Source organism: Stegastes partitus, unplaced genomic scaffold (genome assembly GCF_000690725.1).
Source record: "Stegastes partitus isolate 25-593 unplaced genomic scaffold, Stegastes_partitus-1.0.2 Scaffold3, whole genome shotgun sequence".
Lineage (NCBI taxonomy): Eukaryota > Metazoa > Chordata > Actinopteri > Pomacentridae > Stegastes > Stegastes partitus.
Genome location: NW_007577734.1, coordinates 1,771,065 through 1,791,511, shown reverse-complemented (window position 1 = coordinate 1,791,511; position 20,447 = coordinate 1,771,065). Strand labels below are relative to the sequence as shown.

At 39.8% G+C, this 20,447-nt stretch overlaps 2 protein-coding genes across 2 annotated transcripts; one reads left to right on the top strand and one right to left on the bottom strand.

The window, feature by feature from the left end:
- Positions 1 to 617: 617 nt before the first annotated feature.
- Positions 618 to 8,164, top strand: LOC103354185 (sodium-dependent phosphate transport protein 2B-like). Its single transcript, XM_008277480.1, has 13 exons — positions 618 to 641; positions 1,559 to 1,622; positions 1,737 to 1,841; positions 3,377 to 3,505; positions 3,744 to 3,887; positions 4,082 to 4,193; positions 4,887 to 5,079; positions 5,530 to 5,625; positions 5,715 to 5,835; positions 5,978 to 6,145; positions 6,275 to 6,391; positions 6,714 to 6,838; positions 7,598 to 8,164. The coding sequence occupies exons 1-13, from the start codon at positions 618 to 620 to the stop codon at positions 8,162 to 8,164; spliced, it is 1,965 nt and encodes a 654-aa protein (XP_008275702.1).
- A 7,947-nt stretch (positions 8,165 to 16,111) lies between these two features.
- On the bottom strand, positions 16,112 to 17,975 carry bglapl (bone gamma-carboxyglutamate (gla) protein, like). Its single transcript, XM_008277469.1, has 5 exons — positions 17,964 to 17,975; positions 17,774 to 17,918; positions 17,283 to 17,666; positions 17,070 to 17,166; positions 16,112 to 16,800 (listed from the first exon to the last, which is right to left on the bottom strand). The coding sequence occupies exons 2-5, from the start codon at positions 17,832 to 17,834 to the stop codon at positions 16,698 to 16,700; spliced, it is 645 nt and encodes a 214-aa protein (XP_008275691.1). The 5' UTR covers positions 17,835 to 17,918; positions 17,964 to 17,975; the 3' UTR covers positions 16,112 to 16,697.
- Positions 17,976 to 20,447: the final 2,472 nt, after the last annotated feature.

Here is a 20,447-nt window from a genome sequence, read left to right as displayed (position 1 = left end):
CACGAACTCAAATTAGGCCTGTATGGCACTGTGCACCCACACAGCCCCCATGTGCTCTAGATAAACTTTAGCCAGCGAAGCCACTCTCTCTGTCATTATTAACCTCAGGGTCCATCAGCTGGAGCTAACATCACTATGAGGACTGCACATACGAGATGGGACTAAGTTCTATTTTTTAATGGATACAAGAAATACATTCCCCCCCTCCCCCAAAGGACTTTTTAAAAACTTAAATGGATGGACGTGTTTTCAAACTGGACTAACAAAACTATAGAATTTCTTTTGAGTCTCAGGTGCAAAAACCTGCAAAGTATTTAAAGTTTAACAGAAGCAGGTGTAGATGTCCAGGTGAAGGGAGGCATCACCAACTTATCAGGTACAATGTGAGTCGGATTGCAACACAGCTGGAGATTAAAGCCGTGTCAGGTAAGACTAATCAAGGTCTGAAAGGTGTGCTCATCTTATCTATGAGACAGAAGTGTTCCTGGTGATGTGAAAGCTGCACATCACCCTCTCTCCTGACCTCTACTGACCTCCTCCCACACCTTTCTGCTCTGTCTGCGGGGAGGCAACGCTTCTAAAACCTGAGGCCCAGGTGAGCTGAGCACACACGAAGCATGGACTCGCTACACCTGCCACAGGTGAGGACAAGCTGCTTTCCATTAGCTTGAATGCTTCAATATTGCCATCATCTGAAAACTGGATATCATTTTAATGTTTTTTTGTTTGTTTTTTTACTATGAAAGAAATCAAAAGCCTTTATGCATCAAAGGTACATGAAATGCAAGAACATGAAATGTAAAATTTCTTTGTTGACTTGAGAAAGCATCTTGTGTTTTTTTTTGTTTTTGTTTTTTCAAATGCATAATTTAAAGTTACTGCCTGTTTCTGTAAATTAAATTGATGGGTTTGGTAACTGACCTCAGAGTGCAACTCAGATTAACAACTTTATTATTATTAATCAGGAATTTCTTCACTGTATGATGACTGAACAAACTGAAAATTGCTGGAAAATGATTAAAATGGACAAAACATAAATGTTTACTAAAGACTGTGTCATAAACCTGTTATAGACATGAAATTATAGAAAATAGGGCTTTAATACATTTCACACAGAGGTACAGGGATTTTATCAGTAGTTAATGAATAACATCCAAATAGCGAACTGATGAAGTCTATCCCAGTGTACGTGTAACTCTTTGTTAACATTGTATCAGTTTCGCCTTCTGTGTCATACTGTGAATGGAATTTTACTGCAACTGGAGCATGTGACAGTAAGATCGATACAATAGCACGTGAGGGGAAATGTGTGTGTGTGTGCGGGATTGCATGTGTGTATATGTGATATTTATGAACTATTAAACAGCGATATCTTTATATTGTTTCAAAATGAGAAAGTTACCATTTTCCTACTGACATCTCATCCTCAGACTTGAACATAGAGTCATTTGTCACCTTTTAATACTGACAAATGAAAATGTTATAACATTTTCAACAATGAATATATAATCTTTTGGAATTAAATCTTTATATATGTTTCTTTCTTTCTTTTTTGCAGCAAATGGACCCTCAAGACAAAAGCAAGGAGGACCAAAACGAGCAACATGGACATAAAAGCAAAGGTATTTTTTATACTGAATGAAAAATGGCAGATATTGTTGGATTTGGATAACAAAAACATGCAGCTGTGTAAAAACGATAGTAAATGAATATAAATCTCTTGTCTGTTGTAAAAGTCAAAGCCAGCCCTGCACATTCCACTGTGGCTTTGATTGAGGAGACGGAGGACATGGACCCATGGGACCTGCCAGAACTGAAGGACACAGGGGTCCCGTGGTCAGGTGAAAACTCCTAATATACCTGTGTATCATTTACAATAGTACAAGTGCTGCCTTACTCTTGTGTTTGTGAAGGAACGTGTATGTGTGTTCTGATTAGATGTACACACGATCAGTAATGACATTTACATTTACAAATCCATTGACTTGATGCAGTCAGATAGAGCATTAAATAGCTGTAAATCACATACTGCACAGCATGACGTAGTATAATGCAAAGTATACACAGTATAGCAAATCGGAATTTATGTTTTGCTACGGGGCCTATAAATGTATACATACCTCTTGGAAGTTTTCATATTTTATTGTCTGAAAATGCTGAACAAAAAAAATTAAATAATGTGTTTTTTTTTTGTGGACACTGTTTTCATGGACCTTTATTGTAAGGTGTGTTTAAATCAATTAAAACCCCTCAGCTTCTCAAAGATAATCTACTTCACTTTTAAGTGTGTCCTGTTAAAATGGGTAAATAAATATCTAAACATCCATCCATCCATTATCTGTACACTTCTCAATCCTCACTAGGGGTCGCGGGGGGGCTGGAACCTATCCCAGCCGACTTAGGGCGAAGGCAGGGGACACCCTGGACAGGTCGTCACACTTAGAGACAGACAACCAAGCACACTCACATTCACACCTACGGACAATTTAGAATCACCAATTAACCTCAACATGTTTTTAGACTGTGTGGGAGGAAGCCGGAGAACCCAGAGAGAACCCACGCTGTATGAGAATGTGCAAACTCCACACAGAAAGATTCCGGTGCCCCCACCAGGACGCGAACCGGCAACCTTCTTGCTGCGAGGCAACAGCGCTAACCAACTGCGCCTCCCTGCAGCCCATATCTAAACATGATTTTAGTATTTTATATTTGTCATTAATCCAGATCACTGTTTTTACATAGAGGGTGTTTTTTTAATTTTTTTTATTCTTCTGTCCATCAGCATCAGAAAAGTCACATTAAATCTCATCTCATCTGCAAACCTCTAAAGAATTGAAAACACTGCTGCACACTGTAGTTGTGTAGCTGTCATAGATAACACTTGATATGATCCAGGTACTATAGTCAGACGAACAGACTAAAATCTACTCCAACATGCAATAGAAATTATGTTAAAGTTAAGATAAATGAGGCACAGTCTCTGTTGAGTGAACACATTTCAAACTAATGCAACAGAGCGGAAGGTGAAACGTTAAAGTAGAATATATAAGTACTAATGTATGAGAATAATGTTTTTATAAAACATAATTTGTAATATAAATGTTTCTGTGTCTGATTTGTTGTCTAAGATGCATGCCACTTAATGACAAAAAATCCTAATTAATATCCAGTTGTTTGCTATCATCCTTTTTACCTCCCACTGTTTCTGTTGTTCTCCCCCATAGAGTTGACAATAAGGCAAAAGGGGAGAAAAAACCTTTAAATACTGAAAAAACATTTTTTCCCCCCCTTTTTAATTTCTGCCACTTGAGTGTGATTTTTACCTAACTGTATTTGATCCCGTCTATTTTTCTTCATCTGTTTCTGTCTGCTTCAGCTTTGGATACCAAAGGGAAGCTGCTGAGAGTGTTTGTGTCAGTGGGGAAGATCGTTCTGCTGCTGGGTTTCCTTTACATGTTCATCTGTTCCCTCGACATCCTCAGCTCAGCTTTCCAGCTTGTTGGAGGTAAACCCGCTGAACTCGTGATGTCATGTTGAACCATAAAAATGTGTGATATATGTCTTTTATCACAGCAGGTAATTTGTAGATAGAGCCCCATTAAGCCACGAGAGTGTAATCCTGAAACTCCAGCAGCTTGTGTTAATTTCACTTTACACATACAGAGTGATAAACCACGGTTTGTACTCAGTCACTCCCCTGAGCAGAAGTCATTTTTTGAGAATTCACATGCGCTGATCTCCAGGTAAAACAGCAGGCGACATCTTTCAAGACAACACAGTTCTGTCTAACCCCTTGGCTGGTCTGGTTATTGGAGTTCTGGTCACTCTGTTGGTCCAGAGCTCCTCCACGTCCTCCTCAATAGTTGTCAGCATGGTCTCCTCTGGACGTGAGTAGCAGCCCCAACACACACACACACACACACACACACACACACACACACACACACACACACANCACACACACACACACACACACACACACACACACACACACACACACACACAGATACAGACGTGGACAGAATATATAAATGTTGGAGCTGAGGGGGAAATGTTGAAGGAGGCCTGTGTGCTTCGACAGTGCTGACCGTCCAGGTGGCCGTTCCTATCATCATGGGCACCAACATTGGCACCTCCGTCACCAACACATTAGTTGCCACGACGCAGGCTGGTGACCGCAGCACATTTCGCAGGTAATAATTTTGTGTCTCATGAAAGGAAATCTCAGAAAAATCCAAAATCTCCACTCTGTGCTACAATGCAGTTATGAACTGGACAAATCTTGCTAACATCCTGCATCAGTGTCTACAGAAGCACCGTGATGAATTCAGCTTTATTTCTTTAGCAGCCATGTACATTGACCTGTTATGAAAAGGAAACAGAAATTATTAAATTTTTTATAAAGTTCTACCCTGATACATTTGTACAAATTCCAAAATTAGGTGAACTAGACACCTCATAAGTTTGACATTTGAGTCTGTCACTTAAGTATCACAGAAACTATTATCCTTCCATTTTCAAAATGTCATCTTTTAATGAACTAAGAAAATTGACCTTTTTGAGCTGTGGGTCATGGTATTAAAAGGGTGTTATTATCTCTGAGGAGCAAGAATAATTACAACCACTTAACTCTTTAATGTTTAATCTACAAAATTAATTCTTCTCCTTTATCTGATAACCACCATGTCATATTTAATTTATAATTCATGATCCTCAAGTTTGCTTTGAAAAAAAAAAAGACAAAACCATCACATTTGGACAAGGATTATTACTGCGTAAGTACTTAGGATTAGCTGCTAAATTCTTTCCTAGATGGCAATTTCATTAGAAAGATCAACGGCTGTTTTGTACTCGCATTTATCTTCCCCTTTTCACAATGCACCCAGGGCTTTTGCAGGAGCCACAGTACACGATTTCTTTAACTGGCTCTCTGTGCTGGTGCTGTTGCCTCTGGAGGTCGCCACTGGTTATCTGTACGAGGTCACCAAGCTCATCATCGACTCCTTCAAAATCCAGAGTGGAGAGGCCCCAGAGCTGTTAAATGTGATCACTGACCCCCTCACTGAATCCATCATACAGGTACGATGTCAGGATGATCATGTTGTTGTTACTTATGCAAAAAAACATGACAGGCACTTGGCTTAGATTTTGGCTGGTCATAATGTTGAGGATCAATATACTATTTATTTTGACGAAACAACATTTTTAATTGGACTCACAATGATGTCATATTGTGAAAGGAAGTAATGTTGCTGTAGTAGGTTGGTTAATCCTGCCTTTACTGGATATTTTTTAAAAAGGGCAATTCTAAATTTCCACAGAAGCTGAAGACAATACATTGGTAGAGGCATTACACATGAAGTCCGAACTATTTGCTGGAAGATGATTATGTATGTTTGCTATCATGCTAATTGTGTTGTTTTTATGCCAATATCACTATCAGAGAGATAAGATTCCATTAAGTAGGGTTGTTATCTTTGTCATAGTTGCACATTTCTACACAGTTTTTTCTCTTTCCCTCTGACTCAGCTGGATGAGTCGGTCATTAGCGGGATTGCCACCGGAGACCCAGAAGCCAGAAATAAGAGCCTTATCAAGACATGGTGCCGAACCTTCACCAACACAGTAAGGCAACAGCTTGGTAATTACATAGAGAATATTCTATAATGTTCAGACATTAAAACCTTTAATGTCAAACTGCCTATGTGTTTCAGACCTTAATGAATGTGACGGTTCCTGGCCCAGAGAACTGCACCTCTCCAACTGTCTGCTGGCATGACGGCAACAACACCTTCACACTGAAGAACATTTCTATGACATACAATGTGCAGAAATGTAAGACTGTCTTTTGACTCCACTGAATTTTAAAAAAGGATGATCTTTCGTTTTAATAGTGACAATAATCTTTTCATGTCAGACATAGTGATTAGCATATATTTGGTTCCTGTGATTATATGTGTTATATGTGTGTCCTCAGGTACCCACCTCTTTGTGGACGTGAATCTGTCCGACCTGGCGGTGGGTCTGATCCTGCTGGCGATCTCTCTGCTGGTGCTCTGCTCCTGCCTTGTCCTCATCGTCAAGCTGCTCAACTCCATGCTGAAGGGACAGGTGGCTACAGTCATCAAGAAGATCCTTAACACAGGTGAGCAGCACTGCACACTGTGATTTCAATCAACTGGATGTGACGCACTGGTTATTAATACATGAATGTTTGTATGTGTGTTTCTGTGTGTGTGTGTGTGTGTGTGTGTGTGTGTGTGTGTGTGTGCAGATTTCCCGTTTCCATTCGGCTGGGTCACGGGTTACATTGCCATTTTAGTGGGAGCAGCGATGACCTTCATTGTGCAGAGCAGTTCGGTGTTTACTTCTGCAATTACTCCACTCGTTGGTGAGGTCAATCAAATCAGTCATTTTGTTTATCATCTCTATGTGTTTCTTATTTAAAAAAACGTATGATTTCCCATAAATACATGGTGTGTTCTTTATGTGACATCGTAGGGAGTAAAACACATCCCTTCTCTAGGAGAACAGGCTAAATAGAGTAGAGAGGGATCTAGTGAACACACACACACACTTTACTTGCTTACTGTCCTTTTCTTGGTGGCTTTGTTTATTTATCATCACCAAGAATTAAAGCTAATAACTATAATTCCCTGGTTTTGTAAATGCGAAATGATGTGTTCAAATGAGCATCTCTTTTGTTTGAATAGGTATCGGTGTCATCAGCATAGAGAGAGCGTACCCATTGTCCCTGGGTTCAAATATTGGCACCACCACCACAGCCATTCTTGCAGCCATGGCTAGTCCTGGAGACACACTGGCAAACGCTCTACAGGTCAGTTATTCACACTCTCACAAACGTCTTTTTAGTAGATTTTAATATAGATTTTATTGTGTTTTGTCAGAGATATTTGAGTTAAGTTTGAGTTTATTTATCTTTATGTAAACATCATCATAAATATATGTTTCATTTGAAAAATCTAGCCGGTTTAACTGAACATATCTTTTATGTTTACTGTCACATTTAGGACGACCAAAATTCAAATGACCAACATTTTAACTGCATCATAGCCCATAAGGGATATCTTTAACTATGACAGCTAAGGAAGTAGTGGTTTTGGTATAAACTGGTAGGAAAATTGGGTGCTTTAGTTGTTCCTATGACGTTTCTTGAAAATGACAGCACACCTCGGGAGAGATAAAAGGGAAAATTGTAATTCCCCTTAAAGAACGACTAAGCAGATCCAAGTAATTATTAATTTTTAATGAAAACTTCTGTGCTCTTGGAGACGATTTACATATTTGTAAGGGAGTTATGTACCAGTTGAATGCTGCTTGTTTCACCTATAAGTATTTAGCAACGAATAGCACAGTTCTTTTCACAAAAATGAACAGAAACAAGTAGGAAATAACAGACAAGTAAAATATAAAAAGCTTTTAGTAAATAAATAAAATTAAAATGGCTTCCTTGATACTGTAAAAAGGTGCATAAATGCACTTAAATTGTGTCTTATTTTTATATGTAATAGTATATTGTTTAGTTAAATGGGCAAAAATAAAGAGAATCAATAAAGTTTGTTCATGATTATTCCAGATTGCCCTTGTGCACTTCTTGTTCAACATCACTGGCATCATGCTCTGGTATCCAATCCCCTTCACTCGCATCCCCATCCGGCTGGCTAAAGGTCTGGGCAGCATCACTGCCAAATACCGCTGGTTCGCTGCTGTCTACATCATCTGCTGCTTCTTCATTTTGCCGCTCTTCGTATTCAGCCTGTCGCTGGCCGGTTGGCAGGTGCTGGTGGGCGTTGGTGTACCTGTAGTCGTCCTGCTGATCGCCATCATGGTGATCAACACACTGCAGGAACGGAAACCTAGTTGCCTGCCTGCAGCACTGCGATCCTGGGACTTCCTCCCTCTCTGGGCCCACTCCCTGGCTCCCTGGGACAAAGTGGTTGGTGTGATTACTGCCAAATGCTGCTGCTGCTGCAAATGCTGCCAAGTGGCATCTGACAACCAAGAACACAGAGTACAAGAATCTGTGGAAAAGAACAAGAAAGCACATACAGCGGTGTATGACAACCCAGCAATGAGCCCTGAGAAAGAAGTAGAAGATGAGATAAAGATAGAGCTGAAGATTCTGAAAATGACCCAGCTTTGAGGTTTTGTATTTATTGTATTTGTGTGACATTGTGCGGATGATGGCAAAGAAAGATACTGGTCATGGCACAAGAACCAAATACATTTAGGCAACTGCGAGTTCCAAATTATTTATACTATTATTTTTAATAGATTGTTTTGTGTAACATGAGACTATGTCACTGTATCAAGATTTCTGTCAGACGGAGAAAATGACAAATGCATGCAATATGTGTTAAGTTAAGTGGCCTTTAAAGGACGGGGATTGTAATCTATGGATTCCATGAAAAGACCAAAACTAACAGCAGGCTAGTTTGTTGTTAAATACTTTCTGATTTACCCTGTCTGTTGCCTCAGGTCACTTTGATCTTGTTGAAGTTGTATTGACAAGTCATAGAGTAGAAACTCATCTCCAAAAGAATCCTGAATAGAAATTTATGACAGATTTCTGTAACAACAAAGATGGGAGTTGTCTGACACATATCCCACCCCTTTCCCCAAAATCGAAGCCAAATCATCTGTTAAAAAACTACAGAACCAAATCGTATGGTCGTGAAACTGTGCATATGTTTGATAGAAGTTTGAAAGAAATTTACATGAAGTAACCAAACTTAGATTTGACAAGTGATTCTATGTATGTAGCTTTTTTTGTCATGGTAGCCACTGAAATTCTCTCCATTTATTTAGATCAGAATATAGTCTTGGTAGCCCAAAACCACTGCCCAGTGGCATTACCAAGATGGCTACTGAATGGCCAGACTTGCTGTAGAGGGACTTTGAGATGGAAAAACAGCAATTAAATAATAAATTTAATCCATTTTTTATAGGCTTATTTTATTTTTTACTTTTATTTTTTAAAAACAGCTGGGTGCTGTTTTTGTTTGTTTTTTTAAGCAATCATTGCTGAAAAGAAGAAGCTAGAACATTTATTGTTAACTGTTTAAATCTGCAGATTAATACACATTTGATTTTCTAGTGAGTAATTTAAGCAACATCATTTGTGAGATAAATTCCAGGGGCAGGACTCTAGAAATGACAATGCTGACAATACTCAGTCCAACATCTTCGTCTGTGCTGAAATATCTCAACTATTTGACCATATGACATTCTTACATATATTTTTGGTCAGGACTTCATCTTAACTTTTTTTTCAGTAGTAACAAGGAAATGTTATCATGCAGTTTGTTGTGATGGTGAATATATGAGCGTATTAGCAGGCTGACTTTTGCATCATTTCACTAATAGCGCAATGTGCTGATAAAGTATAATCTCACAGTTACCATGGCTGTAAACTCTCAGTCTACTAGGATAATAGTGGGGCTTTATGACAGAGGAAAATCAGGGCTTGGCTACACTGATGTCGCGTGTTCGTACAATCAGTCAACATTGGATTTGGTCTTTAAATGGGATCTGTGGATAGTTTAAAAACCGTAGAATATTACCAGACCTGTCTTTCCATATTTGAGTTTGATGGCCAAATTGCCCTTTTGACAGCCTAAAAAAATAAAATATCATTTAAAATGATCTCCTTAAACATGGTTATTGGGTTTTATTTAAAGATACAATATATAATAGAGATATTTGGTGTATGGTACATGTAAAATGAAAACTGAACAAAGGCAATATCTGTGATTTGAAATGAGGAATATGAAGCTCTGTGGCTGTATTTCATCGGCACAACCTGTCAGTTTGTATTATTCTGTCCTAAAGATGCCATGGCCTTTATGCCCGAGTATACAGTCATGATACACAAAACCTACCAGGCAGAGTGCAGGTTTGAGTTGACAGACACAAACTTGTCACATTTCAACATTTCTATCAGGGTTCCTCTTTTTTTTTTTTTTTTTTTACAAAGACTTTCTTTTGAAACTGTGTAAGAGACACACTGAAATCCTTAACGCATCATTTTAAGGTGTAAAATTACTTTGTAATTGAAAAGATAATTGTATTCAAGGAATATGTGGTCTGAAATTAGATGATGAACATCTGACTGTATGTTTTTGACATTTATTGTTTAATTTTGAGCTGTGTATTGTTTCTCCAAAATACCATGTGAAAGTTTAAAAAAAATAATAAAATTGTACAAAACAGAATGAGTCAGTTTGGAATCTTCCTGTCAGAAACCACTAGATATCTATATGCATGCTGACCCAGTATTTATTACCCTACTATCAGTGTTATCTTAAGGTTTTCTGAGTAAAACAAGGTGGGAGTGAACATATGTAAAGAAGAGTCCAAAGTGTTCCGAGAAAGAAAGAAGGTCTTTGCCTTAAAATATCATAAACTTTATCAGTATCACCACTATTATCAATAATGATTCATATTTTTTTTTGTAACAGCTGTCTTTTGGAGTGTCAGGTAGTCTTCTAGCTGCAGTTCAGGACTATACTGTTGCATTTGTAAGTATTGTATTATTTTGCTTTTTAAGTGTCTGGATTGGCAAAGCCAGTGTCCAGGAAACTTCCATTGTTGTGCTGACCACTGTACTGTCACATGTCAGCGAGCCATGTGTAAAGAACATGAGATGGATTATCAATATGTCAATATAGAGGCTGCACAACTGTGCAAAACTGCACGACACAACAACCACGAGAATTTCCACATGGTCGACTGGCACTCATTGCTACAGGGAACGCACACACACACAGTTGCTGTATACAGGAAGGACCTCAGTCTTTATGCATCACCTACTGGCAGCTTATTAATTTGTTTTTGATTAATGTGCTATTTTTTAGTTCTTAGTTTTTAACTGGTTTCAAACTAGCGATTTATCAATTGTGTTGTACCATCAAAATTTAAGTACTGTTGTAGGTGGTTGCTAGGGAGCATCTGTAAAACTCTCCAGTCAGAAGCTCGAGGATGTAAACTGTAGGTCACCATGTTAAAAAATTACAGTTTTGGTAGGAAAACAAAATATAACACTTAACTGTTGTTCCCTTTGTAAATTTACTTATTACTACATTGTTTTTATGTTTGAATAAGTGAAGATTTCAGAAATAGCAGTTATTTAAAATGAGTGGAAAATGTCTGACTATGACGGCTAATTAACCTGTTTTTCACTTTAAAGAGTGTTATATTATTTTTTTTAAAGGAGATTTAGAATATTGCCAACTTGTATGATGATTAAACTGCATTTAGTCAAATTTTAGGTCAGATGTGTTAACTATAAACCACATTAACCTGCTCTTCACGTTAAAAAGGTTGTGTATTAGAAATCATTAGATCCGTCAGTTAACCTCATAAAATTCAGCTTATCTTTTATGAAAACAGCAGTAAAAGGTCTGAATCATTATGCTGGTTGGAGTTACAGGTGTGCAGGGCACAATAATTCAGAAGGAAACTGTAGTTTTACTGTATGTGTAACCTGACAAGGACCTATTGCTTCAACTGCTGCCACAACTGTTGAGGTTATTGGTATCTCAAAATAGTTTCCACCATTTGACCTGTGAGGCCCAGTGAGAGTTAAAGGGTTACATTACCATCTACACCAGGCAGTCAGTAATTGTAGTTGCATCTCGATGTCAGAAACATGTTGTGTTCTGTATATTCTCTCTCCAGTGATGCAGAAATCCCTGCTTAGTAATTTTAGAAAACTAAGGCTAAGTTTGAACTCAAGGAAAGGTGGTGTTACGGGCTTCAGGAGTCTTTCTCTGTGTAAGTAGATGGCTGAGAGGGGCTGATCTGTCTGGTAAAGTGATAAAACAGAAGCACATTGCACCCATCCCAGGTCTACATAGCTGCTCAGCATGTGATGGGGTGTGTCGCTGCTATGACAGTGCCAATGTCACCGGAGTGCACACACACACACACCTGCTGATAAGGCTGACACACTTTTCATCTTATCGGTTATCACTGTGACTGTTTTGAGGAAGAATAATTCAAATCTTCAACACCTAGTTTAAGAAATCAAGAGAATCAAAGGGGGCTTCACACCACAAAAATGTATTATCCTCATTGTTTGAGCTCTACTGTGCAGTATGATGTGTATGAGTTTGACACAGGAAGCAGTTTTTACTCTCTGCTTCGGCAAAAAAGTTTCTCTTTGCTCATCTTGAATTTGCTTTAGAAGTCAAGTACACATTCACTTCTATGAAGTACATTTTTTATCTTAATCTTTTTGCATGAACTAAATGTAACTTTCTCTACAGTTTAATTTTCCAAAATATGTCTTTCAATTCATGTGAGAGTGCAGTGTCTCTAACTTTAGTTGCAGAGGACAAATGCACAAGACTGTGAATAAATTCACTGTATGTTGTGTGCTTGAATTAGGACTTGTGTTTTGAAGAGAACTCTATGTCTTCCAATTAGCTTTAAGCAAAGTGCAGAACCAGGAGGAGCATAGTCAAGTCACAGAATCATAGTCATATTCTCCATTTTACATAGTTTTTCCAAAAAAATGTTGGCTTCTTTGCCTTCATCCCAGTGGTTACCATCCTTGATTATGAATTTAATTTGAAGGTACGTAGACTACAACATTATTACATGTTTGCTGTGATATAAAACTAAACTGCTGCATTTTATTCCATTAAATGAAAATATTGTTAATGTTTTGAACATAATTTCCGATAAATTCAGCATCAGACATTGGGCATCTTTGGAAACTTCCCCAGTGGGGTTATAAAGTCAAGTTCTCTGGGTTTGAACGATGTTCAGCTGCTCTTTGTATGTTTGTAATGAGTGACCCACCACTATAAAATAATGTTCCAAACCATATCTAGTGTGCAATCTTTGCCACAGACTGTGGGCTTGTCATGTATTCCAGTGAAATACAGAGTTAAGTCCTCGTGTTAACTTGAATGTGTTTGATTAACCAACAACGCCATCTCATGGTAGTTGTGGGAACAGCACAAGCCATATAAGGATAATTGGATGCTGAAGGGGCTGCAAGGTGGCTCGGTGGTTAGAACCGTTTCCTCACAGCAAGACGGTTGCTGGTTCACGTTCTGGTGAAGACACTTTTTACAAGAATTTAAAAAAATGTATTTCATGTCGAAATGAAAACATGTTTCTACAAAGTAATGCCAATTATTTAAAAATAGAAAATGTAAAATAAGTGATTGCATTAGTATTTACCTCCTTCAAGTCATTATTTATTAATTGCATCTTTGGCTGCAATTACAGCACTGAGCCTGTGTGGATGGAAAATTGAATTGAATTGAATTGAATTGAATTGGTAGGATCTCCCAAGGCAAATTGGGTCTGGGGGAGGGACGAGACAAAAAGTGAGTCAGAAAACCTCGATGGACAGCAGCAGAAGGACTGCCCAGAGGGTCCACCACCCTCAGGGCAGAGGATTGGGGTCGGGTGCTATGCCCACCTGTGATGGCTTGTGGCCACCTGGTGTGTGTGTGCAAGACCCAAATGAAGAGGAGACGGGGAGTAAAGGGAGGAATAGGTTTATTTTAGGGGACTCCAGGGGGTGTGGGGCAACGGGAGGCAGGTAGGGAATCCAGGGCAGGTGTGCAGGTTGCAGTGGCGGTGCAGGAGGGGGAGTTTCCGTGCCAGTGCTCGTGTGGAGGTTTTCCGTGCCGGTGCTGGTGTGGAGGTTTTCCCGTGCTGGTGCTGGTGCAGGGTAAGAACTTGACTCGTATTGTCTTGAGGGTAAAGGCTGGCGTGAAGGGCGGACAGCTGGGGGGGGGGGCAAGTTGCTTCCTCAAGTGAGGGAGTTTAAGTATCTCGGGATCTTGTTCACGAGTGATAGGAAAATGGAGCGCAAGATGGACAGGCGGCTTGGTACAGCGTCAACAGCAATGCGGGCGCTGTACTGGACCATTGTGGTGTAGAGAGAGCTGAGCCACAAGGCGAAGCTCTGGATTTACCAGTCCATCTACGTCCCAACCGTCACCTATGATCACGAGCTTTGGGTCATGACCGAAAGAACGAGATCGCGGATACAAGTGGCCGAAATGAGCTTCCTAAGGCTGGGCTCAGGGTGAGGACCTCGGACATCTGGAGGGAGCTCGGAGTAGAGCCGTTGCCCCTTCGCATCGAAAGGAGCCAGTTGAGGTGGTATGGGCATCGGAAAAACCTCCAGAGGATGCCTCTGGGGAGACCCAGAAGCCGCTGGAGGGATTTTATCGCTCGGCTGGCCTGGGAACGCCTCGGGATCCCCCAGGCAGAGCTGGAAAGCGTCGCCAGGGGGGAGGGAAGTCTGGGACAACCCTCTCCGCCTACTGCCCCCAGATAAGCGGAAGATAATGGACGGATAGATGGATTAGAAACACATTCATTGCATTTAGATAATATCCATTTCACTAACTGTGTGACTTCTAGCACTAGTTGGCTGCATCTGTGTTGAATTAAGTGAGTTACTTGAAAGGGGGTAAATCCTTAAGCAACCACATATTTAACATTTTATAGATTTTATTAATTGACTTTACTTTGTAGAAGTGTGTTTTGACTTTTACATGGAAGAGTTGTTTTTGTAATTTCTTGCCATTAAAAAAAGAAACTAAATTGACCACGATTTGGTGTTGAAAACCAACAAAAAGGGGAAAACTGACAAGGGGTGTAAATAACTTTTTTTAGACACTGTATATGTTCATGACTATTTGTATTTAGCAGGTTAATGATGAACCCGCAGGAAATTATACCCCAGTTCTGAAGCTTCCCTCGGCTTGAGGTCAATGCCTGCTGCCTCACTGTTTTGGTTCTCTCTCACCACCCTCACAGTCATTTATAGCAGTAGCAAGCAGCTGTTTTCAGCAAAAATGCTCTAAAACCCCCCAAAAAAAACATTAGTGATGCTATGTCGGTGATGTCTGAAAAACCCAGAGTGCTGTTTAAAACCCCTGTTCTGAAAGTATTTTTAGAATCGCGAAAGACTCGTCTAACAATCTCAGATTAGAGAAAAAAAGAAGCTGCAAGACATTTCTGTTTTCTGAATCAACACACAAAGATGGCAGCTCGCCAGCAAGGTGGATGTATGAATCAATGTTTCATCTTGGGAAAAAGGGGGAAAAAATGTATTTCATCATTAAGCAAAAACAATATTATGGGTCCTCTGGAAAAAACTTTAGAACAGTGGGTTTAAACAACCGTCTGGGATCCCAAACAGAGCTGCATAATTAACTTTCAGACAACCTGACGATTACCTCTGACCCCAATGTGCGTGCTGTGTTCCAGACACAGACTGCATAGTAAAATGGACGAACATCACCCTAACGGTGGTTTAGGGTTAGAAGCTCAGTGTGTTGGCTCCAACTGTTACCATATTGGCAGTGTCTGAATCTTTCTAACTGACTTTACTCAACTAATCCCAAAATGAGAAAGAGGAAAGTATGTGAGCGGAGCTGAGGTGGACCATACAAACATGTCTGGGCCACAAAGCGTCCAGTAATGCTACTCACCTGTCACTTAATAGTGGCCACATTCTTAATTATGCATACTTTTAAGTTTTAATTCAATTGAAACTATGAGATATACAAAAATTAATCCTAAATGCAGTTGTCATCAACAAAGAAATTAGCAACAGAGACCAAAACCAGTTTTTGAACCAGGCTGTAGACATGTTCACTTTTGCTGTAAAGTTGAAGATTTTATTATGAAAGTCTATGGCAACAGAATGGCTTTTGGAGCCAGCCTCAAGTGGACATTTGAGGAACTACAACTGCAATCTGAACATTTTGTTTTTTTAGCTCTGGAAGTTACATTTAGTTCCTGACAATTCACTGTTGGCCATGTTGACATTTGATTTTGCATCATGTTTTGTAGAATGCTTCAAGCTAAGTTTTCACATTGTTAACCTTTGAAACGTTAGAACTACTTAATGCGTAAATTAGTTTAGACAGGACAAGTTTGCGGCATTGATATTAGAAGGTGACACTTATATCAGTTTTGTTCGAAGAACTTGGTTCCCACTGCTTCAAAAGGGACAACAACCTGTGGCTACAAGTTCAAGGTTTAAGTTTAAAAATATTTCCTTAGCTAGCATTGAAAACACATTCAGGCATTAAAGACAATACAACAATTTCACAAAACAAAATAATTTATTATTCTCAAACCCAGAGGCGATTTGTGGTTACAGTCATTACAGATAACTGATGTGCATTTTACACATACTGTACACTGCCACTATCACTACATTACTACTAAAACTACAGTACTTCTAAAAACTCATTACTACATCCACTACTCACTAGAACTACCAGTTAAAGTAAGACTAAAGCATGATATAAAAACATCAATACATTAACATACAATACATCTGCACTTGTAGCACCATTCATTGCACTATACTGTAGACGCAAAGAATAATTTAAAGTTATGTGGGCTACTGCATACTTCACAGGCTTGTGTTTCCATGTGCCTCTCTCTAAAGGCACGGAAGAGGCCTTTTCATACAAGACCACTAAAGCTGGTCACTTGTGCAATGATTTGTGCCTATAGAAAAAAAAAAATCCATCTATTTTCATGTCATGGGCCAAACCCATCTTTTTTTGTTTTGTTTTTCTGCTCCTTGTCTGAACTTAGGGGAGTTGTTGCAATGTTCTATACCAAAATGAAAAAAAAAAAAAAACAACAGTTCACATGTGCACTAAAGAGGAGTCTTTAACTTAGAAAGGGACGGGTCCGTAGTAGGCGGTGTATGCAGCGACGATGCCTGCAGTCTCAGCCATCTCATCGCAGGCAACATTCAGCTCACACACCTCTCTCAGGCTGGATGGAAGGAGAAAGAAACAGGATTACATGGTGTGTAACATCAATTTTACTTTGATGCTGTATTTTGTTTCTGAATGACTTTTTTTTGCACCCGAGTAAAACAATAAGTTATGATTTGACACTAGGTCCAACAGTTGACATTAATTTGCAGAATGAATTTCCAAATAGGCAAATGAAAAGGTAAAGTCAAACAATAGTTAACAGAATGTGTAAGTGTATTCTTTCTTAGTGAGTCAGTTTCATCCAACTAGAGTAAATAACTGTACCTTTCCAGCTGCAGAGGGGAGAGGTCGCCTGCTGGGGCAGCTCTTCTTCTCCTCAGGAGAACAGCAGCCAGATCCCTCTTCATAACCACTGGGGCAGCTGAGAGGACAAACATCATAAAGTCAGACTTTTCTTGAGTTTTCTTCTACTCATATGAAAACTCTCCAACTCCAAACCATGCAACTGTTCTCGATGGAAACAAAACAGCTACATACCCTCAGCACTGGCTGACTCTGATGAAGATGAGGATGATGAAGAGGAAGAGTCGGAGGCAGAAGAGTCAGAGGCGGAAGAGTCGGACTCAGAAGACGAGGAAGAAGATTCAGAAGATTCAGAAGATTCAGAGGACTCGGAAGACTCAGAGGACTCAGAGGACTCAGAGGAGGAGGATGATGAGGAGGAGGAGGATGAATCGGAGGCTGAAGAGTCTGAGCTTGAGTTGGAATCAGATGCTGAAGAGTCCGAGGAAGAGTCAGACTCGGAGGACGAAGAAGAGTCCGAAGCAGATGAAGAATCGGAGGCAGCAGCTGCAGGGTCGGCAGGTGCAGCTTCAGCAGCTGTGTCAGCAGCAGGGTCCACGACAACCTCAGGTTCCACAGCTGAGAGACAGAAAGTCACAATTGTAAAACATACTGTAGTTCCTTACATTGTGTTGAATAACATAGACAGCAATACTGGGATTCGCAGCAATGAAGTTTGTCCTTACCTCCCATAGACCAGCACACTGACAGAAGAGCACAGATGGAAAGGAGAGCCAGAGTCTTCATGATGCCTTGTAGTTAGAGTCTTTCTGCAGACAAGTTGATTCTGTTGTTGCTTGCTTTTCTTTGCTTTCCTTGCGATGGCTTGTTCTGATTCTTTGCCCTGGGTTGAGGTCAATATATACCGTAGTCCACCTCTTCAGTCAGGCCAGACCCACACAACGAGATAACCCTCTGATTGGCTGGGGAATCAAATGTCAACATTTCCACTTCCACTTGTCGTGAAAGCTCCCACAAACACCCACGCAGTCCCTGGCACCAAGGCCAAACTCTCATTCACCCTCTTACAAAGCCACAAACATTTGTGGCATGTGACTTCACGTACATGGTAAGGCATGTAAACCTGTATGTATGTATGTATGTATGTATGTATGTATGTATGTATGTATGTATGTATGTATGTATGTAAACCTTCACCTGACAGTCAGGGCAACATGGGAGAAGAATTGTCATCACGCTACGGGGATTCCCCTTCTCTATGATGCACTACATGGAATCAAAAATATCAAACTTTTTCTAATACCTTGTTTGACCTGTAGTTAAATGTCATATTAAATTACTATATTGATATCTTAAAAAATATTTTCTTTTTCTGGCTTTTGGATAAACTAAACAATATTTTTCTTATATTTCCTCCAACAAAACGCCCTCATTTCCCTGTCAATCATTTCCTGAGGTCAAACCGATCATTTCGCTACTCGTCTTGTTTGGCGATCCTGTACATCCCCTTCGAATTCCTTTCAATCCTCATCTTTCATCACCAAAGTATAAATAATGCAGCAAACCCCGAAAGTCCAAACTGGTGGTGTTACAAGATCTCTATAAAATACCCTTGAAATGTAATTAGAATTTAATCAGGGAGACCCATTGCAGCACTGCCGCTTTAACATCGAAGTTGCCAGTTCTTCCATTGCTGTTGTGCTACTACACTCCTTGCCCCAGATGTGATCTCCCACCCCCACAAACCCCAAACTATAGCCTGAGCCGACCACAAGCTACTAATCGAGTGACACGGAACAGCAGTGAGCCTCATTATGCGACAGAGCTTAATTAGAGTGTTGCAGAGTCCCGCGGGAACCGCAGTCAGTCGCTATTTACGGATCCATCTCGGCCTGGGCCTTCAACAGATCCAGTGCACGGCCACGGCTTACCAACACCAACCAGTAGCCCAATATTCAGCCTGTCTTGATGTATTTCAGCATATATATAGCTAAATATAGGCAGCCCCCATGTGTTGGATGCACAACGTTATGCATGCGGGTTTGGATGCTGTCCTCTGTTTGTATGATATGGTTCAAGTGTGGCTTCAGCTGTGGTTTTTGATAAAAAAAATGGTATTTGGAGTTTGCAACTTTGGCCTGCATCTTAAATACTGTCTAGATAACCAAACATTTTTGCACACATATCCCTTCGCGTATAAATATCTCAGGGGGCCCCCAACTAGCTTCATCAGTCATGTAGCAAGAGATTCAGCAGTGCTGCAGAATGACCTTGGTGTCCTTCGTGTTTCTTAGTCTAGCGTTATTCCTGGTGTCAGGGATTTGTTTTGGACTGTGTGCCATGTAATTTCAATGTCTGGTCCGGTGTCCATTTTTGTGGATGCATTTCAGTGCATTGGGGACGCAGTTGGAGCAAACAATTGCCATAACGTCTCTGAGGAGGCAGGAAATACAGCGTCTGAGGCATTTCTGCCTTGGATGTGTTCCTCATTTGTTGCTGCATTTTGGCTTTAAAATCATCTAGACAATGAGTAATGCTCACATTGTTTTGTTTTTTTACTGTTGTTCCAGGATTAGGCAGCAGCTCTTGTCTCTCCACTGGACTTGCACACAACTATATGCCAGATATTGTCCTGTGTATGATACTGGCAGTCAGTAATAAACATCCAGTTTTCTTCAATATTAGATGATCTGTTATCCTCGAAGGTCAAATATAAAACTCTCTGTGTTGAGTTTGCCTGAGTTTCTGTATTGATTTGAAACTTTTTGGCTTGTTTTTAAACCATTTCCCCTGAGGTCCATCATGTTCCCTAGCACAAGTTTTTTAGTCATTCCAAAGCGTAGGACAAAAACATTTGGTGAGACAACTTTCAGTTTTTGTGCCTCGAGCTGCTGGAACAGTCTGTCTGAAGATCTGAGAGAAGCTGAACTTAAAAGAACGTCTTCAGCCTGGCGTTTGATTAGATTGTCTTTTGGCCAAAATTTAAATGAGATTTAATTATTTATTTTAATGTTTTAACGTCATGAAATGTTTCTATTGCCCTTTATCAAGCTTATATATCATATTAAAACCAGTAATACAGCTCCGTTTTAATGTAATACAATTCAATAACCTTCTTAAGTTTGAGCTGACACATGGATTCAACTCTGGATCTCTGTAGATCTGATAGACCAGTTCTGTACTCAAAAATTTAAATACACACATGACAAATACAATAATGTAAAAAGAAAAGGAAATTGTTGCTTTTGAAGAAGAAAATTTGGACAATCAAAAATTTGATCATCTTTGAACCACTGCCTACAGTACCTAAAAGATGTTCTCGAACAACATGAGCTTTTTCAATAATTTATTAAACAAGTAAGTACATCCTTGGCATCATAAGTTAGGGTTACCCCCTTT

Excerpts from the sequence above, each read along its gene's own strand:
- bglapl (XM_008277469.1), bottom strand. The coding sequence starts at position 17,834 with ATGAAGACTCTGGCTCTCCTTTCCATCTGTGCTCTTCTGTCAGTGTGC. Across the intron at positions 17,667-17,773 it reads AGTGTGCTGGTCTATGGGAG|CTGTGGAACCTGAGGTTGTC; the intron begins GTAAGGACAAAC and ends TCTGTCTCTCAG. Across the intron at positions 17,167-17,282 it reads AGAGTCAGCCAGTGCTGAGG|CTGCCCCAGTGGTTATGAAG; the intron begins GTATGTAGCTGT and ends TTGTCCTCTCAG.
- LOC103354185 (XM_008277480.1), top strand. The coding sequence starts at position 618 with ATGGACTCGCTACACCTGCCACAG. Across the intron at positions 5,626-5,714 it reads GCCGAACCTTCACCAACACA|ACCTTAATGAATGTGACGGT; the intron begins GTAAGGCAACAG and ends TATGTGTTTCAG. Across the intron at positions 6,146-6,274 it reads CAAGAAGATCCTTAACACAG|ATTTCCCGTTTCCATTCGGC; the intron begins GTGAGCAGCACT and ends GTGTGTGTGCAG.